The sequence below is a fragment of the Nicotiana tomentosiformis genome, chromosome 5 (assembly GCF_000390325.3).
Source record: "Nicotiana tomentosiformis chromosome 5, ASM39032v3, whole genome shotgun sequence".
NCBI lineage: Eukaryota > Viridiplantae > Streptophyta > Magnoliopsida > Solanales > Solanaceae > Nicotiana > Nicotiana tomentosiformis.
Genome location: NC_090816.1, coordinates 125,992,672 through 126,012,174, shown reverse-complemented (window position 1 = coordinate 126,012,174; position 19,503 = coordinate 125,992,672). Strand labels below are relative to the sequence as shown.

General features: G+C 37.1%; 3 protein-coding genes across 3 annotated transcripts; 1 reads left to right on the top strand and 2 right to left on the bottom strand.

The window, feature by feature from the left end:
- The first annotated feature begins 679 nt into the window (after nt 1–679).
- LOC104101017 (uncharacterized) lies at nt 680–1,543 on the top strand. The gene has a single exon (XM_009608418.2). It carries the CDS (start codon nt 763–765, stop codon nt 1,330–1,332), a length of 570 nt encoding a protein of 189 aa, XP_009606713.1. The 5' UTR covers nt 680–762; the 3' UTR covers nt 1,333–1,543.
- Nucleotides 1,544–2,499: 956 nt separating this feature from the next.
- Nucleotides 2,500–6,246, bottom strand: LOC104101016 (stearoyl-[acyl-carrier-protein] 9-desaturase, chloroplastic-like). Its single transcript, XM_009608417.4, has 3 exons — nt 5,997–6,246; nt 4,003–4,507; nt 2,500–3,383 (listed from the first exon to the last, which is right to left on the bottom strand). The coding sequence occupies exons 1-3, from the start codon at nt 6,242–6,244 to the stop codon at nt 2,823–2,825; spliced, it is 1,314 nt and encodes a 437-aa protein (XP_009606712.2). The 5' UTR covers nt 6,245–6,246; the 3' UTR covers nt 2,500–2,822.
- Nucleotides 6,247–6,991: 745 nt separating this feature from the next.
- Nucleotides 6,992–14,274, bottom strand: LOC104101015 (chromatin assembly factor 1 subunit FAS1). Its single transcript, XM_009608416.4, has 12 exons — nt 13,648–14,274; nt 12,690–12,789; nt 11,661–11,808; nt 11,450–11,573; nt 10,872–11,236; nt 10,459–10,779; nt 9,658–9,739; nt 9,446–9,583; nt 8,760–9,173; nt 8,509–8,646; nt 7,808–7,853; nt 6,992–7,611 (listed from the first exon to the last, which is right to left on the bottom strand). Exons 1-12 carry the CDS (start codon nt 14,113–14,115, stop codon nt 7,451–7,453), a joined length of 2,505 nt encoding a protein of 834 aa, XP_009606711.1. The 5' UTR covers nt 14,116–14,274; the 3' UTR covers nt 6,992–7,450.
- Nucleotides 14,275–19,503: the final 5,229 nt, after the last annotated feature.

Below are 19,503 nucleotides of genomic sequence, written 5' to 3'. Positions count from 1 at the left end.
GTCAAACTTCGGATTATTTTATTCCACCTCCCAGGTGGGATAAATTAGTCCAAGGATTATAATCCCGGGATAATTTAGTCTGGGTACCAAACGACTTCCATAGCACAGTGTGTATGAGCAGTAGGATCTTGTGGATCACTGTTTTTTTTTGGGCTATATGTATCCGGTATTCGAAATTAGTTGGGTTGACTAATTCGAATTTGGACCGCTTAAATTCATTTTCGGTGAAAATGTTACCTACGAAGAGTTTATTCATTCTCATGGTTCCAACTTAGACGTGTCTAGGGTAAAGTGATTTCATTCGTTCTACCACTCCTGTTAGTATGTGTTAAGGTATTGCTTTTAGCCAAGTGATAACATAATTTTCATACTGACTACTGAAAATTGGAAAGTATCCTCTTTCTTTCATCTTATATGGTATTTTATCCTTTTTAATCAAACTCCAAAAGTAATGAATATAGGATATTTTGACTTTGAAAATGATTTCCCGTTGCTCCTCATCAGCTTAGCTGTAACACCTCAATCATTTTTTGTTTTTATATTCTCTTTCCCACACAACGGTCACATTCCCGATCAAAGTCACAAATATGACCGTTACACCTCCCCCCCCCCCCCCCCACACACACACACACACAAAAACCCCTCCACTTTCTCACCTTATATAATATGCCAAAAGTTCTTCAATCTCAGTAGTCAGTTCACTTACAATTTTCATCAACCAAATCCCAAAAGAAACTCTACTAAAATCTCATCAAAACAAAAATGGGCTTCACTAGTTATGCAGAAATTTCTGAATCACTTCATCGTACTCGCAAATTCTTCCTTATATGCAACTACATTCTTCTTGGTGCAGCTTCCAGTTGCATTTTCTTGACCCTTTCTCTTCGCCTTATCCCTTCTCTTTGCGGCTTTTTCCTCATTCTTCTCCACATTTTCACAATTGGGGGCGCAGTCTTTGGCTGCGCAGCTGTTTCCACTTCCTCAGGAACTGGAAAATGGTATGGACCCCACATGGTTTCAACTGTTTTAACTGCCATTTTACAGGGTTCTGTTTTTGTGCTGATTTTTACAAGAACGGGTGATTTTCTTGGAAAGTTGAAATCTTATGTTAGGGAAGAAGATGGTGAGATGATTTTGAGATTGGGTGGTGGATTGTGTGCTTTGATATTTTGCCTTGAGTGGGTTGTGCTTACACTTGCATTTTTCTTGAAATATTATTCTTATGTGGAAGGTGATGGTAATGTTGTTGGTGGATCAATTTCTATGAAAAGAAGTGCTAAAGTTCAAGATGAGGAAGATATCAAGAATTGGCCATGGCCTTTTCAAGTCTAAGTAGTAATATAAATTGGTCTTTTCTTGGATATGTTTTTGGGGTGTGTGGGATAAAGCTATATATATCATAGCTTCAATGATCTGTTCATTCATTTTTTATTTTCTTATTTTCTTTTGTTTGTGTGAGTTGTGTTCTTTGATGGTTCATTATATACATATATATGTTCTTTTGTAATGAGGAAATTGGAAATGCAATGTTTTTTTGCTATTATCTTCTATGCTATTTTACTTTATGGTTTGATTTGATAGTCAATATTTTCACAGGTGAAAAGATAAAAATCACAACCCAAAAAAAATGTTGTAGTGGTCTTGAATTGTTATTTGTAATTTAGTAGTTCCAACCAGCAACAAAAGTTTTGGCTTGTGTGAAAAAGAAAATCTCCACAGAAATCTGTCTATGTTTTCAAAATAAGAAATGACCCTTAAAATTTCGGCTTGTGTGAAAAAGAAAATCTCCAGAAATCTGTCTATTTTTCAAAATAAGAAATGATCTAAAAAATTTGTCAAATTACTTTGGACTTCCTATAATTAGACTTGGGATACTAGGATGATAAGTAGGATTTTCCGAGCAAGCTGTGGAAAAAAACGCTTCTTTTTTCCGGTTCCGAAACAACTTGGGCGAAATAGGGTTCTACCGGGACGATTATCGGGTTTTTTAGGAATGGAATTTATAGGAAGATTAGCGGAACCGCAAGGGTTAGGGGCTGAGAAGCTCTTGCTTGCTGCTTGCGGCTTCGCTCTATTACCTGTGTTGTAAGCTTTCGGCAAACTCCATACTCTATATTACCTGTGTTGTGCCAATAAATATGCTTCAAAATTAGTCACTGCCTAGTGCTGGCAGTACAAATATAGCAGGAAAAGGACTCATCTTAGGTGAGTTACTGTGAGCCCATGGATCTAAGAGGATGTGTGAGTTAGGCTCACACTACGAGTACATGATATATGAGTTAGACACACGTCACATATATGATCTCTACCGCAAGCTTGATGATATTCAAGTAGAGAAGGATAGATCTAGCTGATGTATGTGTTAGACACACGTCACATAAATGAACTCTACCGCAAGCTTGATATTCAAGTAACAATAGATCTAGCACGTATATGAACTTTGCCGCAGACTTGATATTAAGTGAAAAAGGATAAAAAGGCGACGCATTATTCCCCGAGTTTCGTGCTCCGAGCAAAATCTATCATCAAATATTCTTATATATGCCCACCTATTATTTGATCCACCGATCTAGCAAGTCTTAACCAATACATAAGGGAAAAGTGAAAAGAGAAGTAAAAGGAGTACTACAAAAGGCTCGTCTTTAATGGTGATAACTATGTTTTTCCCCTATGGCCTAAAATACAAAAAGCTAAACCAAGACTCTACTGAAGGCTCTTTAACTCCATTGCATCTTCTAACCAAAGGGATGACAGATTATAGACTTCATAACATACCCTCAAATTACTTAACATTTCTATGTTACCTTTCCAACACAATGCATTCATATCTTAATCTCTTTGTCAAAAATCCAGCTAAAAGGAACAGGGCTCCGCTGCTTCTCCCTTGCTTGTGCTCTCTCCTCCAACTTTCTAATTCGCGGGGCCAATCCACATACATAATCTTGTGCTTTGCGTCCTTCACCAGAAAGACCGGTCAACTTTTCCACTTCCCATCTCGCCACCAGAAATTCCAGAATATCAGCATAGTCCTTGGCTGTGTATACACCAATCCGTTGAGCTACAGCAGAGAAGTGTTCGAAGAGGTTGTCGTCCTTTCCATCATACATCAGATGAGCTGGCATTGAGATTTTCTTCTTCATCATGTCGCCAATAGCCAATATGGCGCCATCTGGATCAACCTCAAGTAGCTTCTCGACGATTTTGGCATATGCAGTTTCATGACGCTTCTCGTCTGCAGCAATTGTACCACATATTTGTGCTAGTTTCATATCCCCGTGCTCCTTGGCGAGCCGAGCTGTGTTTCCGTGTGAAACAAAGGTAGCCCTTTCTTGAAAAGAAGTGTAGATAAAACCTAGATAGGGGTTGTTTTCCGTGCGAGGATCCTGGAAATATAAAAGTGTGGTAAAGTACATGAAGTACAAACCAAATTGAACAACAGCAATAACCCAGTGTAACCCCACAAGTGGAGTCTAGGGAGGTTAGTGTGTTCGCAGCCTTACCCCTACCTCCGAAAGTAGAGAGGTTGTTTCTTATAAACCCCGGCTCATGCAAAGCACAAAAATGATTATATCAAGTTCAATCTCAACCAGATGCGGACTTATACTATATAGAGAGGGTCACTGACACCTGTAAAGTTCGACAAAATTCCAAGGATACATGTATATGTTTTTAGAAAATAGTGATATATTAGGAGTGGCACCCTATATATAAAGCAGATTTTGGTTGAATCCATAAGTACACCCCGGCCTTCAAATCCTAGGTCCGCCTTCAAATCCTAGGTCCGCCTCTGATTTCAACAATTTTATTTATACATAGTGAAAAGTTAGAAACATGTAGCTAATGTACCTCAGCAAACCTGTTTTTTTAATCATGTTTATGATTAAACACCATATGAAAACTTTGGTATTTAATCCTGTAAACTTTTACTAACATATTTTCATCCTCATTTTGAAACTTAAATTGTTGTTTATATGATAGCATAAGATCAGGTAACAATCTTACCATTCCTGAACCTATCAGGTACTGAACTGTCCTTTCAATTTGCTTCATATCAACTCTTCCAGAAAGATAAAGATATTTGTTGAGAAGATCACCATGTCTATTTTCCTCGGCTGTCCACGCCCTAGTCCAAATAGCCCACGAAGTTAGGCTCGCGCCAGTTTCATCACGAACGCCATCCAACGTGTTTATCATGGTCTGATAAGTCGGAAGGGCTTCCTCTGTGATCATATCCCCGACTAATACAACAAAATAGTCATCGGGAATTTCCTTACACCTTTCCCTTAACTCCTTAACCTGCTCGTCGAATCCCTCAGAGGCGGGATCAGGAAGAAAATCACTAGGCTGCCAACATTTCTCTACTGGCTTTAGGTGCACCAAGATATTCTGTTCAGCCCAATCGCGCAGAGAGTCAAAGATTTCGCGCTTTTCTGGTGGCATGGAATGAGTTACTTGAACATGCACCTCTCGTGGAGGAGTAAACGGCTTCTTCACATTTCGAACTTCCCTACAATTAGTAGAAGCAGACTTAGGATTTTAAACAAATCAACTTGAAGACCTCATAAGCTAAAAGGATAATCTCACAGAGATAGTGGCATACTACTAAAGCAATATTCAAGTTAGCTTTTAACAACTGAAATAATACATGAGATACAAGTGCCAGTCAATTCCATAACAGCTAAAAAAGCTGAGGTGTAGCAAACAGCCATTTATAGAAGAAGCCACCTACTTGCAAACAAGAAAAGAATAACCCACATAGCTATAATTGGAAACATTGACTACAACAACAATGTTAAAAACCCAGTGCAATCCCACAACGTGGGTTCTAGGGACGGTGGAGTGCATGCAGACCTTACCCTTACCTTAAGAAGGTAAAGAGGTTGTTTCCAATAGACTCTCGGCTCAAGAAAAAAAGCAAAAAAAGAAGCAGAAACAACAAGTAGTAACCAAGGGCGGAGCTAGCTCTTTTTGTATGGGTTCGACTGAACCCAGTAGCTTTGGTTCAAACTCTGTATTTGTCTTACGAAATCCATTGAATACGTACAAATTATTAATTTAGAACCCAGTAACTTAAAAGAACTAGAATCTCGAACCCATAAATTTCAAATCCTAGCTCTGCCTCTGATAGTAACCATAGCAAGCAAAGGTGATATATTAATCGAAGATAAAAAAACGACACTAATACTAATGAAACCGGCATGAAAATAAGCACCCCTAACAAAAGATAAAAAAAGTACCAAAAATGATTTTCCTTAGGACCTTCTGAATATATATCTGCATGTATTAACGCAGTCAAAATCAACAAAATCTAAAGTATGACGAAACTTAAGGAACCAAAAAAATTACAAAAAAGAATCATTGGAGTCATTTAAAGCAAACATAGAATATAGAAACAATCACACACCCCATATATAAAAAAAATCGAAACCACATTAGATTTCATTGTTATCACAACATGCATTGCCTATTAAAATAAATATTAAAGGCAACAAAATGAAATCTTTGATTTGATAAATAAATTTTTAGAAATCAAGGAGGCCATCAATGCCATGCAATAAACTAAGCAATTACGCATAAAAGAAAAAGAGGACACGATTTCCCAATGCTAAAAATGTGAATTTTTAATTTAACTTGTTCTTAAAAAGAGCTTCCTTAACATCAATCACCATACCCGATGAAATAACTAGGTGCATGCGAGCTACTCCGGACACCACCGTCATAAAAAAAAACCAAAATTACAATCATAAAAACACACCAAAAACATGCAATCGTTTTCATTTTCAAATAATTGATAACCAAAATATTTCCATGATAAAGAACATTTTAATTTCCTTCATATGAAAAATTACACCCAATGTAGCTAAAAATCAAGTCATAAACACTAATTCTTGAAACAAAAAAAAAAAAAAAAAAAAAAAAACTGACCCCACTTCCCAAAAAACATATTAATAGACACCCTTTTGCTTAAACATAAAAATAAAAATAAAAATACTCACACTGAAGGTTGATGATGATGAAGTGTTGAAGCCATAAAAACTCTATGATGAGATCTGAATGAAGAAGCATTAAAAAAAGATTGCATTTTGTGGGATTGAAAAGCTGCGGGATTGAGATTCAGTGCCATTTCAACAAAATTCACCTCGTTTATTTCGCCTGCTTTTTTACGTCTGTGATCAGTTCTATACACTTTGTATGTAGGAGAGAGAAGTGAAAGGTGAAAGGTGGAGAGAGACAAACGGATCATATATCATATATATATATATATATATATATATATATATATATAAGGCTGTGTAAGTTGACAAAATGCCAAGTGGAAATGATGAAATTTTAATTTAATGTTTTTTTCTTTTCTACAAACTGGGAGTCTTTAATAACTATGGGCGTATGTGTTTTCCCTTTTTACAAACTGGGAGTCTTAACTAATAAGTAATAACCATGGGCGTATTAGATTCTATATTACATCAGATTTTAGGTGGTGTTGGTTGAGAGATTTTCTTTCATTTGTAGTTATAGATTTGTGCAATAATTATTACGCCTCAATCTCAAGTTGGTGGGATCACTTATTGTAATTTTATAGTAGTAGCTAAAATACATCCGCCCATAGGTTTGTGAATTAACCATTACGCCTCTTTTTCCCCAAACGTTTTGCCAATCCAGAGAAGTAGATGGAAGCAGTCGTCTAGATTAGCAAAATTTTAAATTGTCCAACAAATTTGTATGAATAATTCATATAATTAACCCTAACGCCTAATTTTCTCTGGAACCGGAACTAAAATTGTTATTGTTCTATAATTTAGTTTCAAAAGCCAATTGAATTGACCCTTGACAAATGAAAATGACAAATTGACAAACTACAAGGGTATAAGTAACAAAAGGGACTTTAGTTATGGTGTTAACACAACTGAAGCACGTAGGAGCATATCACTTCTCAACCCAAACACAAAATTAGTACGAGCAGAAAGTATGAAATTGCTAAAATAACGCATCAAAACTTAAACACAGACCTGTTTATATTAATTCAGATTCTTAAAATCTACAACTTCAATTGATAAATTCACAATCAAAACAGATGCACAAGGACGTCATAAATGTGTAATACAAGAATACTAGATGTTATATACATACCATAAATTCACTGGAGAAAACACAAAAAACATGCAGATGCAAATGCACAGAGACGTGGTCATCTTACACTCTTAAGGCAATTTGATTTAATTTGTTTTTTCTGATTTGGCTTAAAGTTTGAAAATTTGGCACCATCTCTAAGTGAGTAGCACAAGGGACCAGAAGTTATTAAAGGGAATACTGGCAACTAATTCATGCACAGCTCTTACAAGATCAGATTCTAAAATTAACAAAACCTTTTAGCTGGCATCTATTATATTTGAAGAGGGCATCGAAAATTAAGATAGACCGGAAGCGCCCAAAAGGACTTAACAGAGTATTTTCATTCATGTTTGTATGTGCAGTCTTGCTGTGGCTGGATAGAAACTGAAGTTTTCTGGCATGCTTGCGGGGAAGCTGCGTGCAGATTGATGGCCTTTCCAGAAGGTGGCAAACATCTCTTGGAAAAGAATGTAGCAATGCTCTTTGTCCTGATGCTCTTTTCTGTCAATCATCAAAACTAACAACTTTACAACAAGAAAAGGCTAAACAGAGATGCTATCTTACACTCTTTTACCAGTGAATGTAGAAACTAGAAGCAGGGTTTTTATGCTTTCAATTTTAGGCCTAAAACTTTAAATGTTTAGTCCAAAAGGAAAAGAGAAAAGGATTAGTGCAATAGCACATGAAAGGCTCATACCTGGTGATATTGATAGCCCAAGATTCACAAGAACATCCTTCTTAACCTGCAAAAGCAGGAGGAATGCAGCATTAGTCAACTGCCTTATTCTTCAGCAAACTAGGAAGAAAATTGACAAAGAGCAAACCAGATTTCATATTGCAAGGATCAAAATCTTAATGGATTGGGCAATAACCCACGACCAACAAGAAAAATAGATGTTAAGAGAAAGTAACATGAATCTGTTGCATAGGCAATTCAGACTAGTAAATCAGATAAGACTATTAAGTTGGTATTAGCAAATTATTCCACTGCTTTAAAAAAGCAATCTGACTAATGTTGAAGAGGCACAACACAAATAAAACTAGAATAGCATGAAATTTACAATTTTAATTTGGCTATGCGACAAGAATGTTGTATTAGCTTTAACATAAACTTTCATGGATCATACTGCTTCTCCAGTCTATCTTCAACAGCAAGAAATACTATCATCTGGTACATGATATTGGATTTGATTCTTTATGAATTATCCTACAAATTGGACATCTTTTGCAAATCTTACCCCCTTCAGATTGCAGAGGTCTTTTTTATGTAAAAGAAACTTTATTCTCAAAACTTATTGACAGTAATCCAACTTTATTCTCAAAACTTATTGACAGTAACCCAATTTTATTCTCAAAACTTATTGACAGAGAAAAGAGATTTTATATATCGGAAATCACCTGCCATCTACCATCAATGAACTCTGATATCTCCCGCACCTTGTTTTTCAGTTGGGACTTCCCAATACTTGGGAACTTAAGTTGTAGAGACTCCGCCACCTTGTTTATACCATGTGAGCATGATTGAATAACAGATACCTGGAAAAGAAAAGTTAAAAACTTCTGTAAGCAAGAAATCTGCTTTAGGTTGGCGACAGAAACCAATTCCCAAAACGAAAGGAGAATATTGATAAAAGCGAGTTCAAACTTACAACTTGATGTAAATCTGAGTCTGCTAGAACAGCTGAAGATGCTATTTGTGAGGTACTTGCCTTGCTACCTGACGGGGAAGCCTCAAGACCCGCCTCAACAACATCGTTACAAGTGGATATTGGTATAGATGAATGACCAGGAAAGGAACAGATGGCCAATGCCCCCAGACACATTTGTTCAACTTTCTCATTACCAGTCAGTTCTTCAGCCAATAACAATGGAGCTTTCTCATGCATAAGATTCAATATAATCAATGGCTTGTTTTTCCTTAGAGCCTGTTCAGTCAAATTGTGAAGATATTTCTGCTGCCGAAGCAGCATAACAAACTCTTCACCTTGCACTTCCTGTGCAGAACTAGACAGAATGTTAGGCCCTTCTTCATCATGAGATTCCACTTTGTCAACTTGTACACCCTGCATAACAAAAGGTGAACAAGTTCTGAAGGACTCTCATAAAAGAAATATTAGGTTTTCATGAGATTCATCACATCATCACCAGGGCTAAGATTTTTAAATCTCAGCTATTGCATGCTCTACAACACAATCTCCGCAAGTCATGTAAAGCACAAACTCGTTAAGCAAGGAAATAAAATGGTATGTGTTGCACAATGTATTAACATAATGTTTGGGCACTTCGTATGCAGTATTTTCCATACGAAAAAAGTGGGTATTGAAAACTGCCATACCTCTTCATCTGAGAGATAACCATCTGGCACGAAAAACCCATCTTCACTTTCATCTTCCTCTTCACCTCTTGAACATTCTTCCTCCAAACATTCATTATCATCTTTATCACAATCTGACAGACTTTCACCAGGTTCCTCCTATTTAATCAATTGTCAGTCATCACACCATATTTTACAGACATTAAACTTAGCAAAAATTATCAGAGAAATACCTCTTCCCATTCCTCATCACTATCAACCTCATAATCTAAGTCTGGATCCATTGCAAAGGGATGACGTGCTCCAACAACTTGGCTGATGAGGAAAGTCATAATATCACTAAAGAGGAAAGGAGAAAAAGGAAAAGCCAACACACCCGCTGCCACCCATACAATCACAGTAACTCTCAGACTATAGATGACAGAACAGTACACACATCACAACTTACTATGGAGCTTTAATTTATTTAGATTGCATCAAAATAGCTGAAGCCAATGTCATCTCCCAAAAGAAAATACTCATTTTAATACTACATAAGAAACTTTCATATAAGGAAAGTTGTGATACCACTATTGCGTATCACTAAATCAGAACTAGAAAGTTCATCCAGAAATGTTCCATTACAATTGCCAGAAAATAATTAGCAATGAGAGCAAGTTCAAAAAGACAAACTTATAATAGTAGTATCAACATTCAATAGAAGCCCCTATAACACTCTAATTTCTGCCGGAAATACAAACAGGCAATGGTTGCAGCCTGCAGGTTAACTTCTCTTGCACCAAAACCTTTATCTGCTTTTAAGGAAGTCAAAACAATCAACTAAGTCATAGTCCAAGGTACTGTAAATGATAATAGTTCAGAAAACGCCACAACACATTATAAACAAGACAAATAATTGAGTTTTAAACAGAAACTTGTTTCTGAAGTTAAAAAAAAAGGTACTTAACCTCCATTAACAAGACTGATAATGAGGTTTTCTCGTGGTCTATAATAAAATTTAGAGCATATAACACATGAATCACAACATAGCTCACCTTTTCTTCGGCCAAACACCGTAAAATGCAGGCCTATGACACTTATCAAACTGCAATAATTGTTTCCTTGATAAGCCCTTCTGGCGACAAGGAACAGTATTGTTCTCACCAGCACTATATGATGTGTTATTACTGGTAGAGTCAACCCATCCCTCAGCTAGTTTCTCTGTATTATCTTCATCATCACAAGTCAGTTCTCTACTGGCTGTTAGCTTAAGTTCCTTGACTACATCACTCTTGGGCTTTCGACGGATTCCCCAATGAACTCTTCTTTTTGAATGAATCAAACGACCTAAGCAATTCCATGCAGTTAAGTGTGACCTGTAAAGTAAATCCAAGCAACAATTTATATATACCAAAAAACAAGACAGCACGGCATTAAAATGAAAGGACAAAAAGGAAAAAGAACTAACTTCCACAAATCATCAGCATTAAAGTCATTAATTTGTGAAATGACGGAGTCCATTGAGAGGGTAACAGATTCTGGCATCTTTTCATACTTGCAAGGGGCAACATCTGAAGCTGGCTCATCTAAGGACTGGCCATTCTGGGAAGAAGAATTAATTTTATTTCTTTTAAGAAAGCGATCCATCATTGAAGCTTGCTTTTGTAAAGTAAGTTGCTTTTTAACTTCAGCTTCTTCCTTTTCCTTGCGACGTCGATCTTTCTCAGCTTCTTCTTGTTCTTTCATCATCTGCTTTTTCAGTTTAGATTCTTCTTTCTCAAACTTCTTTTCCTCTTTCTCTGCTTCACTTTGTAGTCGTTTTAGCTCTTTTTCCTGCATAGATAGATTTAATCATAAAAAGGATCAATCGGGAAGTTATTCTAAAGGCATACCAAATATAGCAAACATAGCTCGCAAGGCTTGGTATGCTGGTTTTATTAAACAGCCCTAATAATTTTGTGCAGTGTATCAAACCACTAAGAGCACTCTTTTAAAAATATGCCTGCAGCAATGAGTATAATCAGCAGGTTGAAGAGAATGACTCACACTCTTCAATTTTTCCTTCTGAGCTTCACGCTCCATCCTTTTCTTCTCTTTTTCAGCTTCTCGTTTGTTTCTCTCTAACTGCTTGATCAAAAGCTTCTCCTCACGTTTCACCGACTTCTCAGCCCTTTATCAATCATGAGAATTGAGTAAACAATTGGAAAGAGGAGAGATATAGACAAATTATACTAGAGAAGAAATAGATATCACATACGTTTCAGCACCATTTTTCTGTTCCATGGTTGCAACTAACAAGCGGATATCTGCCTCATTTAATACTTTGCCAAGTTTCTCAGAAGCCTTCATCTGTTCTTGGGTGCAGTTTTGATCAGCTTCCAACTTTTCTAGTGCAGTCAACAAAGCTGCCATAAATGACAAACACAAATACTTCAGCCTATCAAGATTCTCAGCTCATTTAGAGATGGCCGAACATATCATCCACTTGTTCATGCTTTTTCAAGAATTACAAAGCAAACCAACCAGCAAATGTTTCCATAGAGGAAGCAAAATGAACAGAAATCATTAGACGAAAAGATCTTAAAGGAATTGCCTTGAATGAATTAAAAGATTAATGATATGTGTTCTGATTCACATGATATCAATGGATAAGAATCATGGAGTCTCCCAATAGAAAACCAAATATCTGATCAGATTTCTAAATCATCCATATTCAGTATATGTATTTTGTGGCTACATGAATAGAAATAGCCAGCATCAGCGAAAACCTGGCAGAGTATATCCAGAATACAAGCAAATCAAAGCAGTACCACAAATTACCACATAAATGAATATTTTGAGACTGCAGGTAGCAGACTTAACCCAAAGAGAAGCATCAAATTAAAACCGAAACTCCCTCCTTCTCTTAGCTTTAGGGGCTGATAGAGCTATGAGGATAGTGTGGGTAAAAACGCAGTCATTTTTAGATATAGAGTTTTCTTGTAACAAGAAAACTCTAACACGAAACTCTTGAACTCACCAAGAAAATTTCAAGCACCTTGTTATTGAATTAGAATGTAATTGAATGCATATTTGTTACAAAGTAATAATTTGGTCAGCATAAAATTGAGTGCAATTACATTTCAGAGTGCTCAACTTCCATCACTGAAGAGTACCATCTTTTTAGATATTTTGAGATACAAAAGTTCTTTAAACCAGAATGCCTTATAAAAATACATCAAGCTCAATAGAATGCCTTCTTCACCATAGACAAATTGACATGTACAGTTATTAGTATTTAACTCACCTGAGACAGCAGTAATCCTCTCATGGATTTTTTTCCGACAAGTCCGGCGAATCTTCAAAGTAGCCCGGACTGATTTAGGCAACAATTTAAGATCTCTTGTCTATATAATAAAGGAAGAATTGAATTAGCATTAGCATGATATTTAGACTACCTTGTAGATTGAAATGGACGAAAGCAAATAAATTGTATCATGAGCACGTATAAAGGAGCAAATTATGGGCAGAGTTGTTGTATATGGGTTTCCACTTTCGGGAATCAAATGCATTCACTAAAGTGGCATGCAAAAGTCAATCGCCCAATTCAAAAGTTGAAGCATGTAAAATATTGAATAACTAGCATAACTATGCAAGATTACTAGAAATTTCCATATCAACATTAAATCTAATCGATGAATAGCTCATTAAAGCTGAGTAGATATGCTATTGGAAAAAGACACTCAATTTAACACATCAAGCACAACTCGGATGCAATCTAAACATTAGATACACCAATCAACATTAATAATCTGTGAATTAATAATGCAAATCAATCATTTGCACCATTTATTTAATAATACTAATAATTACGACAATGAAACGCTCACATGCCAAAAAAAATTATACAAGTAAACATTCTTAAAAGCAATAAACTAGGAAAACGAAGCTTCACTAGTAAAGACATAATTTAGGCCAACTAGTAATATTGGTAGAAGAATCTATTGCCAATTTCAATATGGATTTAATTTATACACACTGTCAGTCTCATGAATGTTTTGCACAATCAACCTAATTTAATATGTTATAACAAGTTACTTACCATTTATTAAAAATTACCAATCAAAACTATTTACAATAAGTGACTTGATTGTGTAAATACATTTTACACGGTCAGTGCACAAAAAAACTCCAAAAAAAGATAATCATAAAGACCTAAAATCAATTGTAGATAACACTAAAACAATAATTTTGAAAATTTTTACCTCCCAACACCAAAGTGCAGACTCAGATTCATCCTCCAAAACATCAGCATCTGCATTCGGCATTCCATAAAACATCCTCTGCCCAATCAAAATCACAGCACTTTTCACAGTAACCTTACTACTACCATTACCCTCAATATCCTTAATTTTCTCAAAAATCAAATCCACTAATTTCGATAGCGATAGTTTACTTTCCTCTAACATGCAAGCAATCATAGAGTTCAACGCTAATCCTTTCATAGCATTTTCAACTTCCACTACTTTCTTCTCCAACACTTCATTATAATACTTTAACAATCCGTTCATTTCCTCTTTTAACGCCTCGATTTTAGCGCCTTTCTCTTCAGGACTGTACATTACCAAACTAGACCTCTTTCTCTTCAGATTCTTCTTCACGAGTCCGTTGCTTTGATCTGAACCGTTCATTTTTACTTCATCCACACCGTCGATTATCATCGGCTCCGACATTGCTCCGATTCAACTGAAAAACGCGAAGATTCTAGAAGAAGATTCAATCGAAACCCTAACAATGAGAAATGAAAAGACGGTGAATAGTGGGGGGAAATGAAAAATGAGAAGAGTGCGCTTTGTGTTGGGGGATAGAGAAGAGTGCCGCGTGTTGTGTTTTTTGTTTTTGTAGAATTTAAAATTGTGTGAAAAATTGAGATGTATTTTATTTCCCGCCTATTGGTGGGAAAAAATTGCAGGGACTTTTGAGTTTTCGCGCCGATTGGGAAAATGGAATATTGTGCCGACATCCAAACAAATCGTTGGTGACCTGGCAACTTATAATACACCTAGTAGGCACTTTCACACATAATATAATTATAATTATTATTATTATTTTTATTTTAAAAATCTCTCCTCAGCTTTGGTCTCCTCAAATTAATTTTCCTTGTGGTTTATGCTTATTTTACTTATTTTTATTTTGATACAATAATTCTTTTCATATACTATTTATTATTAATATAAATAAATTGTGATTTGTTAAATTTGCCCTTTCTAATATATTTTTTTGCGTAATTAATTTTGAAATCATCTTTTTCGAAAGGGTAACTTTTTCAAATCACAATCTTTTTACATTAATAATAAATAGATTAAGAAAATTACTATATTAAAATAAAAACAAGAGAGGTGAGTGTATATTGAAAACCACGAGAAAAATTAGTGTTACAAAGCCGAATTTGAGGGGATGTCTTTGAGGTATCCCAGCATTATTAATTTTTAAAAAATGAACATCAAATCAAGAGATATATCAAGTTTTTCATCAATTTGATTTGATTTGATTTTTCTGTTTTCTTGAATGCCCCTACGTGTTTGGAACGGAAAGAAGCACCAATTCAAATAAACATTCAAACTTGAATACACCATCCATTGTGAATTCATCATTTTTATCAACGATTAAGTAGTTTTAATTAAATTATTATATTTTATATATTTTTTTTATAACACATCATCTCACTACCACCTTATAAGTAGTTTTATTATTTTTTTAGTTCTTCATCCGGTATTCGATATGACATAACAAAACCTGATAAATGGGGTTTGCGCAAGATCCATTAAAGAAAAGCTTCCTACCAATAAAAAGAGGTGCAGGCAAAATGTAACGATCCAGCCGGTCGTTTTAAGTATTATAACCTCGTTCCCTCATTTACTGCTCAAGTTATTTTTTACAGTTGTTTTATGACTTACCGGGTTAGTTGGTTCATGTCCGGAAGAATTTCGAAGTGAAATGAGGCACTTAGTCTCATAATTGAAAACTTAAGTTGGAAAAGTTAACCGGATATTGACATATGTGTAAACGACCTCGGATTTGAATTCAGATAATTCCAATAACTCTTTCGTATGGTGATTTTAGACTTAGAAGCGTGTCCGGAAAAATTATTTTGAGGTCCGTAGTAGAATTAGGCTTGAAATAGCGAAAGTCAAATTTTTGAGAAGTTTGACCGGGGATGACTTTTTATATTTGGGTCGAAATCCGATTCTAAAAATTTTAATAGGTCTGTTATGTTATTTATGACTTGTGTGCAAAACTTGAGGTCAATCGGACTTGATTTGATAGGTTACGGCGTCGTTTGTGAAAACTTGAAATTTCAAAGTTCATTAGGCTTGAATTGGGTATTATTCATGGTTTTAGCGTTGTTTGAGACAATTTGAAGGTTCGAATAAGTTCGTATGATGCTATGGGACTTGACAGTATGTTTGGTTGAGGTCCCGGGGGTCTCAGGTGAGTTTTGGGAGGTTAACGGATTATTTTTAAACTTGGCATATTGGCTGAAGATTGCTGGTGTGTTTTTCTAGTTTCCTTTTTCGCATTTGCAAGTGGGCCCTTGCGTTCGTGAAGAGCAATGTTGGGCAACACGATTTTGTGCTTCGCGACGCGAGGGACCTGTCGCGTTCGCGAAGAAGAGAGGTTTGGACAAAAAGTTTAAGTTCTGAAAATGGGATTTCGTCCCATTTTTTATTTTTGACGGATTGGAGCTCGGGAAGAGGCGATTTTTGGGAGATTTTAAAGAAAAATAATGGGGTAAGTGTTCTTAACTCATTATTGGTCAAATTACCCGAATCCATGGTTGTTCCTAACATTTAATGAGTGAATTAAGTTGGAAAGATTAGAAAACCCTCTTAGTTAAATTTGAAGATTTGAGGGTCGAGTCGATGTCGGAATTAAGTAAAATTAGAATGGTTAAACTCGTGGTTGAATGGGCTTTCGGAATTTGTAACTTTTATCGGGTTCCGAGACGTGAGCCCTACAGGCAATTTTTGAGTTAAATTTTAGTTTTTTATGGAAAAATTATATTTTCATATGGAATTAATTCCAATAAATGTTATTGACTGAATCGAATTATTTGTGGCTAGATTTGAGGCGTTTGAGGCGTTTGAGGCCAATTCACGAGACAAAGACCTAGCGGAATAAAGAATTTCACGGTTTGAGGTAAGTAACAATTCTAAATTTGGTCTTGAGGGTATGAAACCCCAGAATATGTATTATGTGATTAGTTTTGAGGTGACGCACATGCTAGGTGACGGGCGTGTGAGCGTGCACCGTAGGAATTATGACTTGGTCGATTCAATGAAACTGTGTAGTTGAAAAATCTGTTGATATCCGTATATTTTTTCCATATTAGAAAAAATGATCTATAAATCATGTTAAATCATATGTTTACACTATTGGGACCCACAGAGGTCGTGTACTTATGACGTTATTTGCTAAATTGTTGTTTTGCACTGCACATTTTTATCTCAGTCTCGCTTATTCATTATTGATGCATCATATCACTGTTGTTGGGTTGCTTATAATGATTTCTAAGAGCCCAAGAGACCGGAGAGGTTGATGACTGAGTGAGGCCGAGAGCTTAATTATGAGGATATTTATGGATCGGGTTGCACGCCCAACATGTTTTATTGATTTATACCATGATTGGCTTGATATAGCGCTTGGGCTGAAGGAGCCCTCCGAAGTCTGTCCACACCCCCAGTGAGCACATGTACCTACTGAGTGCGAGTGTCGAGTGATGAGCGACTGTGAGGAATGAGCGACTGTGAGAAAAGAGTGAATGGGAGGACTGAGTGACTGTTACTCTGAGAGGATGTATTGATTTCAGTATTTGCTGCATTTCAACTGTCATATATCACTATTTTAGAAATTTCGAAAAAACATTATTTGCTGTTTCGGTCAGACTTGATATGAAATTTCAGTGAAATCTTAAATGTTGAACTTAAGAGCATGCCTACTCTTTTATATTGGAAAGTACTGTATTTGGACTTAGTTGAGAAGCTCATCACTACTTTTAGTTCTTTATTTATTATTGTTACTTATTGAGTTGGTTGTACTCATACTACACCCTGCACTTCGTGTGCAAATTCAGGTGATCCCGGATACAGTGGGTGTTGATTCTTTCACACAGTCGATTTTTCGGAGATTCAGAGGTAGTTGCCATATTTTGGAGACCTTGTCTCTCCTTCGCTATCCTTTTGTTTATTGTATTTGGTCTAAGATTATTATAGACCACGTTTTCTAGACTTGTAATGTATAGATGTTCATGTACTCAGTGACATCAGGTTTTGGGAGTGTGTGTTTCGATATTTGCGAGACTTGTGGATTGTGTTTAAATATTATATTTTCAAACTTAAAAGAAATTATGGTTTATTGAGGTTGTCGGCTTGCCTAATATCGAGATAGACGCCATCACGACAGGTTAGGATTTTTGGGTCGTGACAAGTTGGTATCAGAGCCTAAGTTACATAGGTCTCACGAGTCATGGGCAGGTTTGCAGATCGATACGGAGACGTCTGTACTTATCTTTGAGAGGTTGTCGAACCCTTAGGAAAATTTCAATTTCTTGTACTCTGTCATGTGAATTTGTTGATTCCGGAAACTAAATTTATGTTATTATACTCTCTCACATATGGTAAGAATACGTACTACTGGATCAGACGGTCAACCACCAGTGCCACCAGTTAGGACCGCGAGAGGCCGGGACCGTGGTAAAGACCGAGACCGAGATAGAGGTCGAGGTGTAGCTCATACCACAGTTGGACATGCACATGTAGTACCACCAGTTGCTCCAGCTCAGGAGCAGATTCCAGATATAGCTGAGCCGACAAGACCAGCTCAGGTACCAGCTGTGCCCATTGAGATTCCAGGCCTTCAGGAGACTTTGACCCAGATATTGACAGTTTGCATTGGGCTTGCTCAGGTGGTTTCGGCTCATGCTGCTCCTGCCACTTCTCTGGCCAGGGGAGGTACTCATACCCCTGTAGGCCGTACTCTAGATCAGGTAGTACAAGGACTTCATATACCGGGGGCACTACCAGCCCAGCCGGCTACAACTGTTCATGCCTTGGTAGTCCCCGTTATAGTAGACGATGAGCAGAGGAGACTTGAGAAATTTTGGAAGGCTTCGACCTCCATCATTTAGCGGTGCTGAGTCAGATGATGCACAGGGTTTTCTATATAAGTGCCAGCGGATGCTTCAAACATCGGGTATTCTGGAGACCAATGGGGTCTCGTTCACTACTTTTCAGTTTTCTGGGGCTACCTTCAGATGGTGGGAGGCTTATGAGAGATGCATGCCGGTCGGTGCAGCACCACTTACATGGCAGGAATTATCCATTCTCTCTTTGGAGAAATTTGTGTCGTAGTCTCACATAGAGGAGCTGCGTAGACAATTTGAGCAGTTACGTCAGGATGGTATGTATGAGACATAGTACGAGATGAGAGTTTCTGAGTTGGCTCGTCACGTAGTTTGGTTGGATCCCATTGTTAGGGAGAGGATTAGGAGGTTCATTGATGGCCTCACATATCAGCTACGGTTATTTATGACTCGGGAGAGAGTATCTGGTGCTACTTTTGATGAGGTAGTTGACATTGCTTGGCAGATAGAGATGGTCCATAGCCAATAGCGTAGAGAGAGGGAGGCTAAGAGGCCTCGTGGTCCTGGTGATTTCAGCGGTGTTCTATCCGGGGGTCCGTTTTACTGCGATAGGGGTCGTCCTTACAGATACGCTCAGACGGGTCATCCAATTCACTATGGTGCATCATCCGTCCAGGGTTTATATAGTTCTCATCAGGGTCAGTCATCTCTCAGTGCCCTATCAGCCTAGAGTTCGTCCCGTGCTCCTTCAGTTCAGGGTTCATTTGCACCGGGTGCTTCTAGCAGTTATTTCGATTCTCGAGGCCCGATTCAGTCAGCACCACCACCAGTACAAGGGATCTGCTTTGAGTGCAGGGGATTTTGGCATATGTGGAGACAATGTCCTCGTCGTTCGGGAGGTCTAGTACAACAGAGAAGTCAGACTACGACTTCAACACCAGTTACTTCACCACCCGCCCAGCCAGCTCGGGGTGGGGGT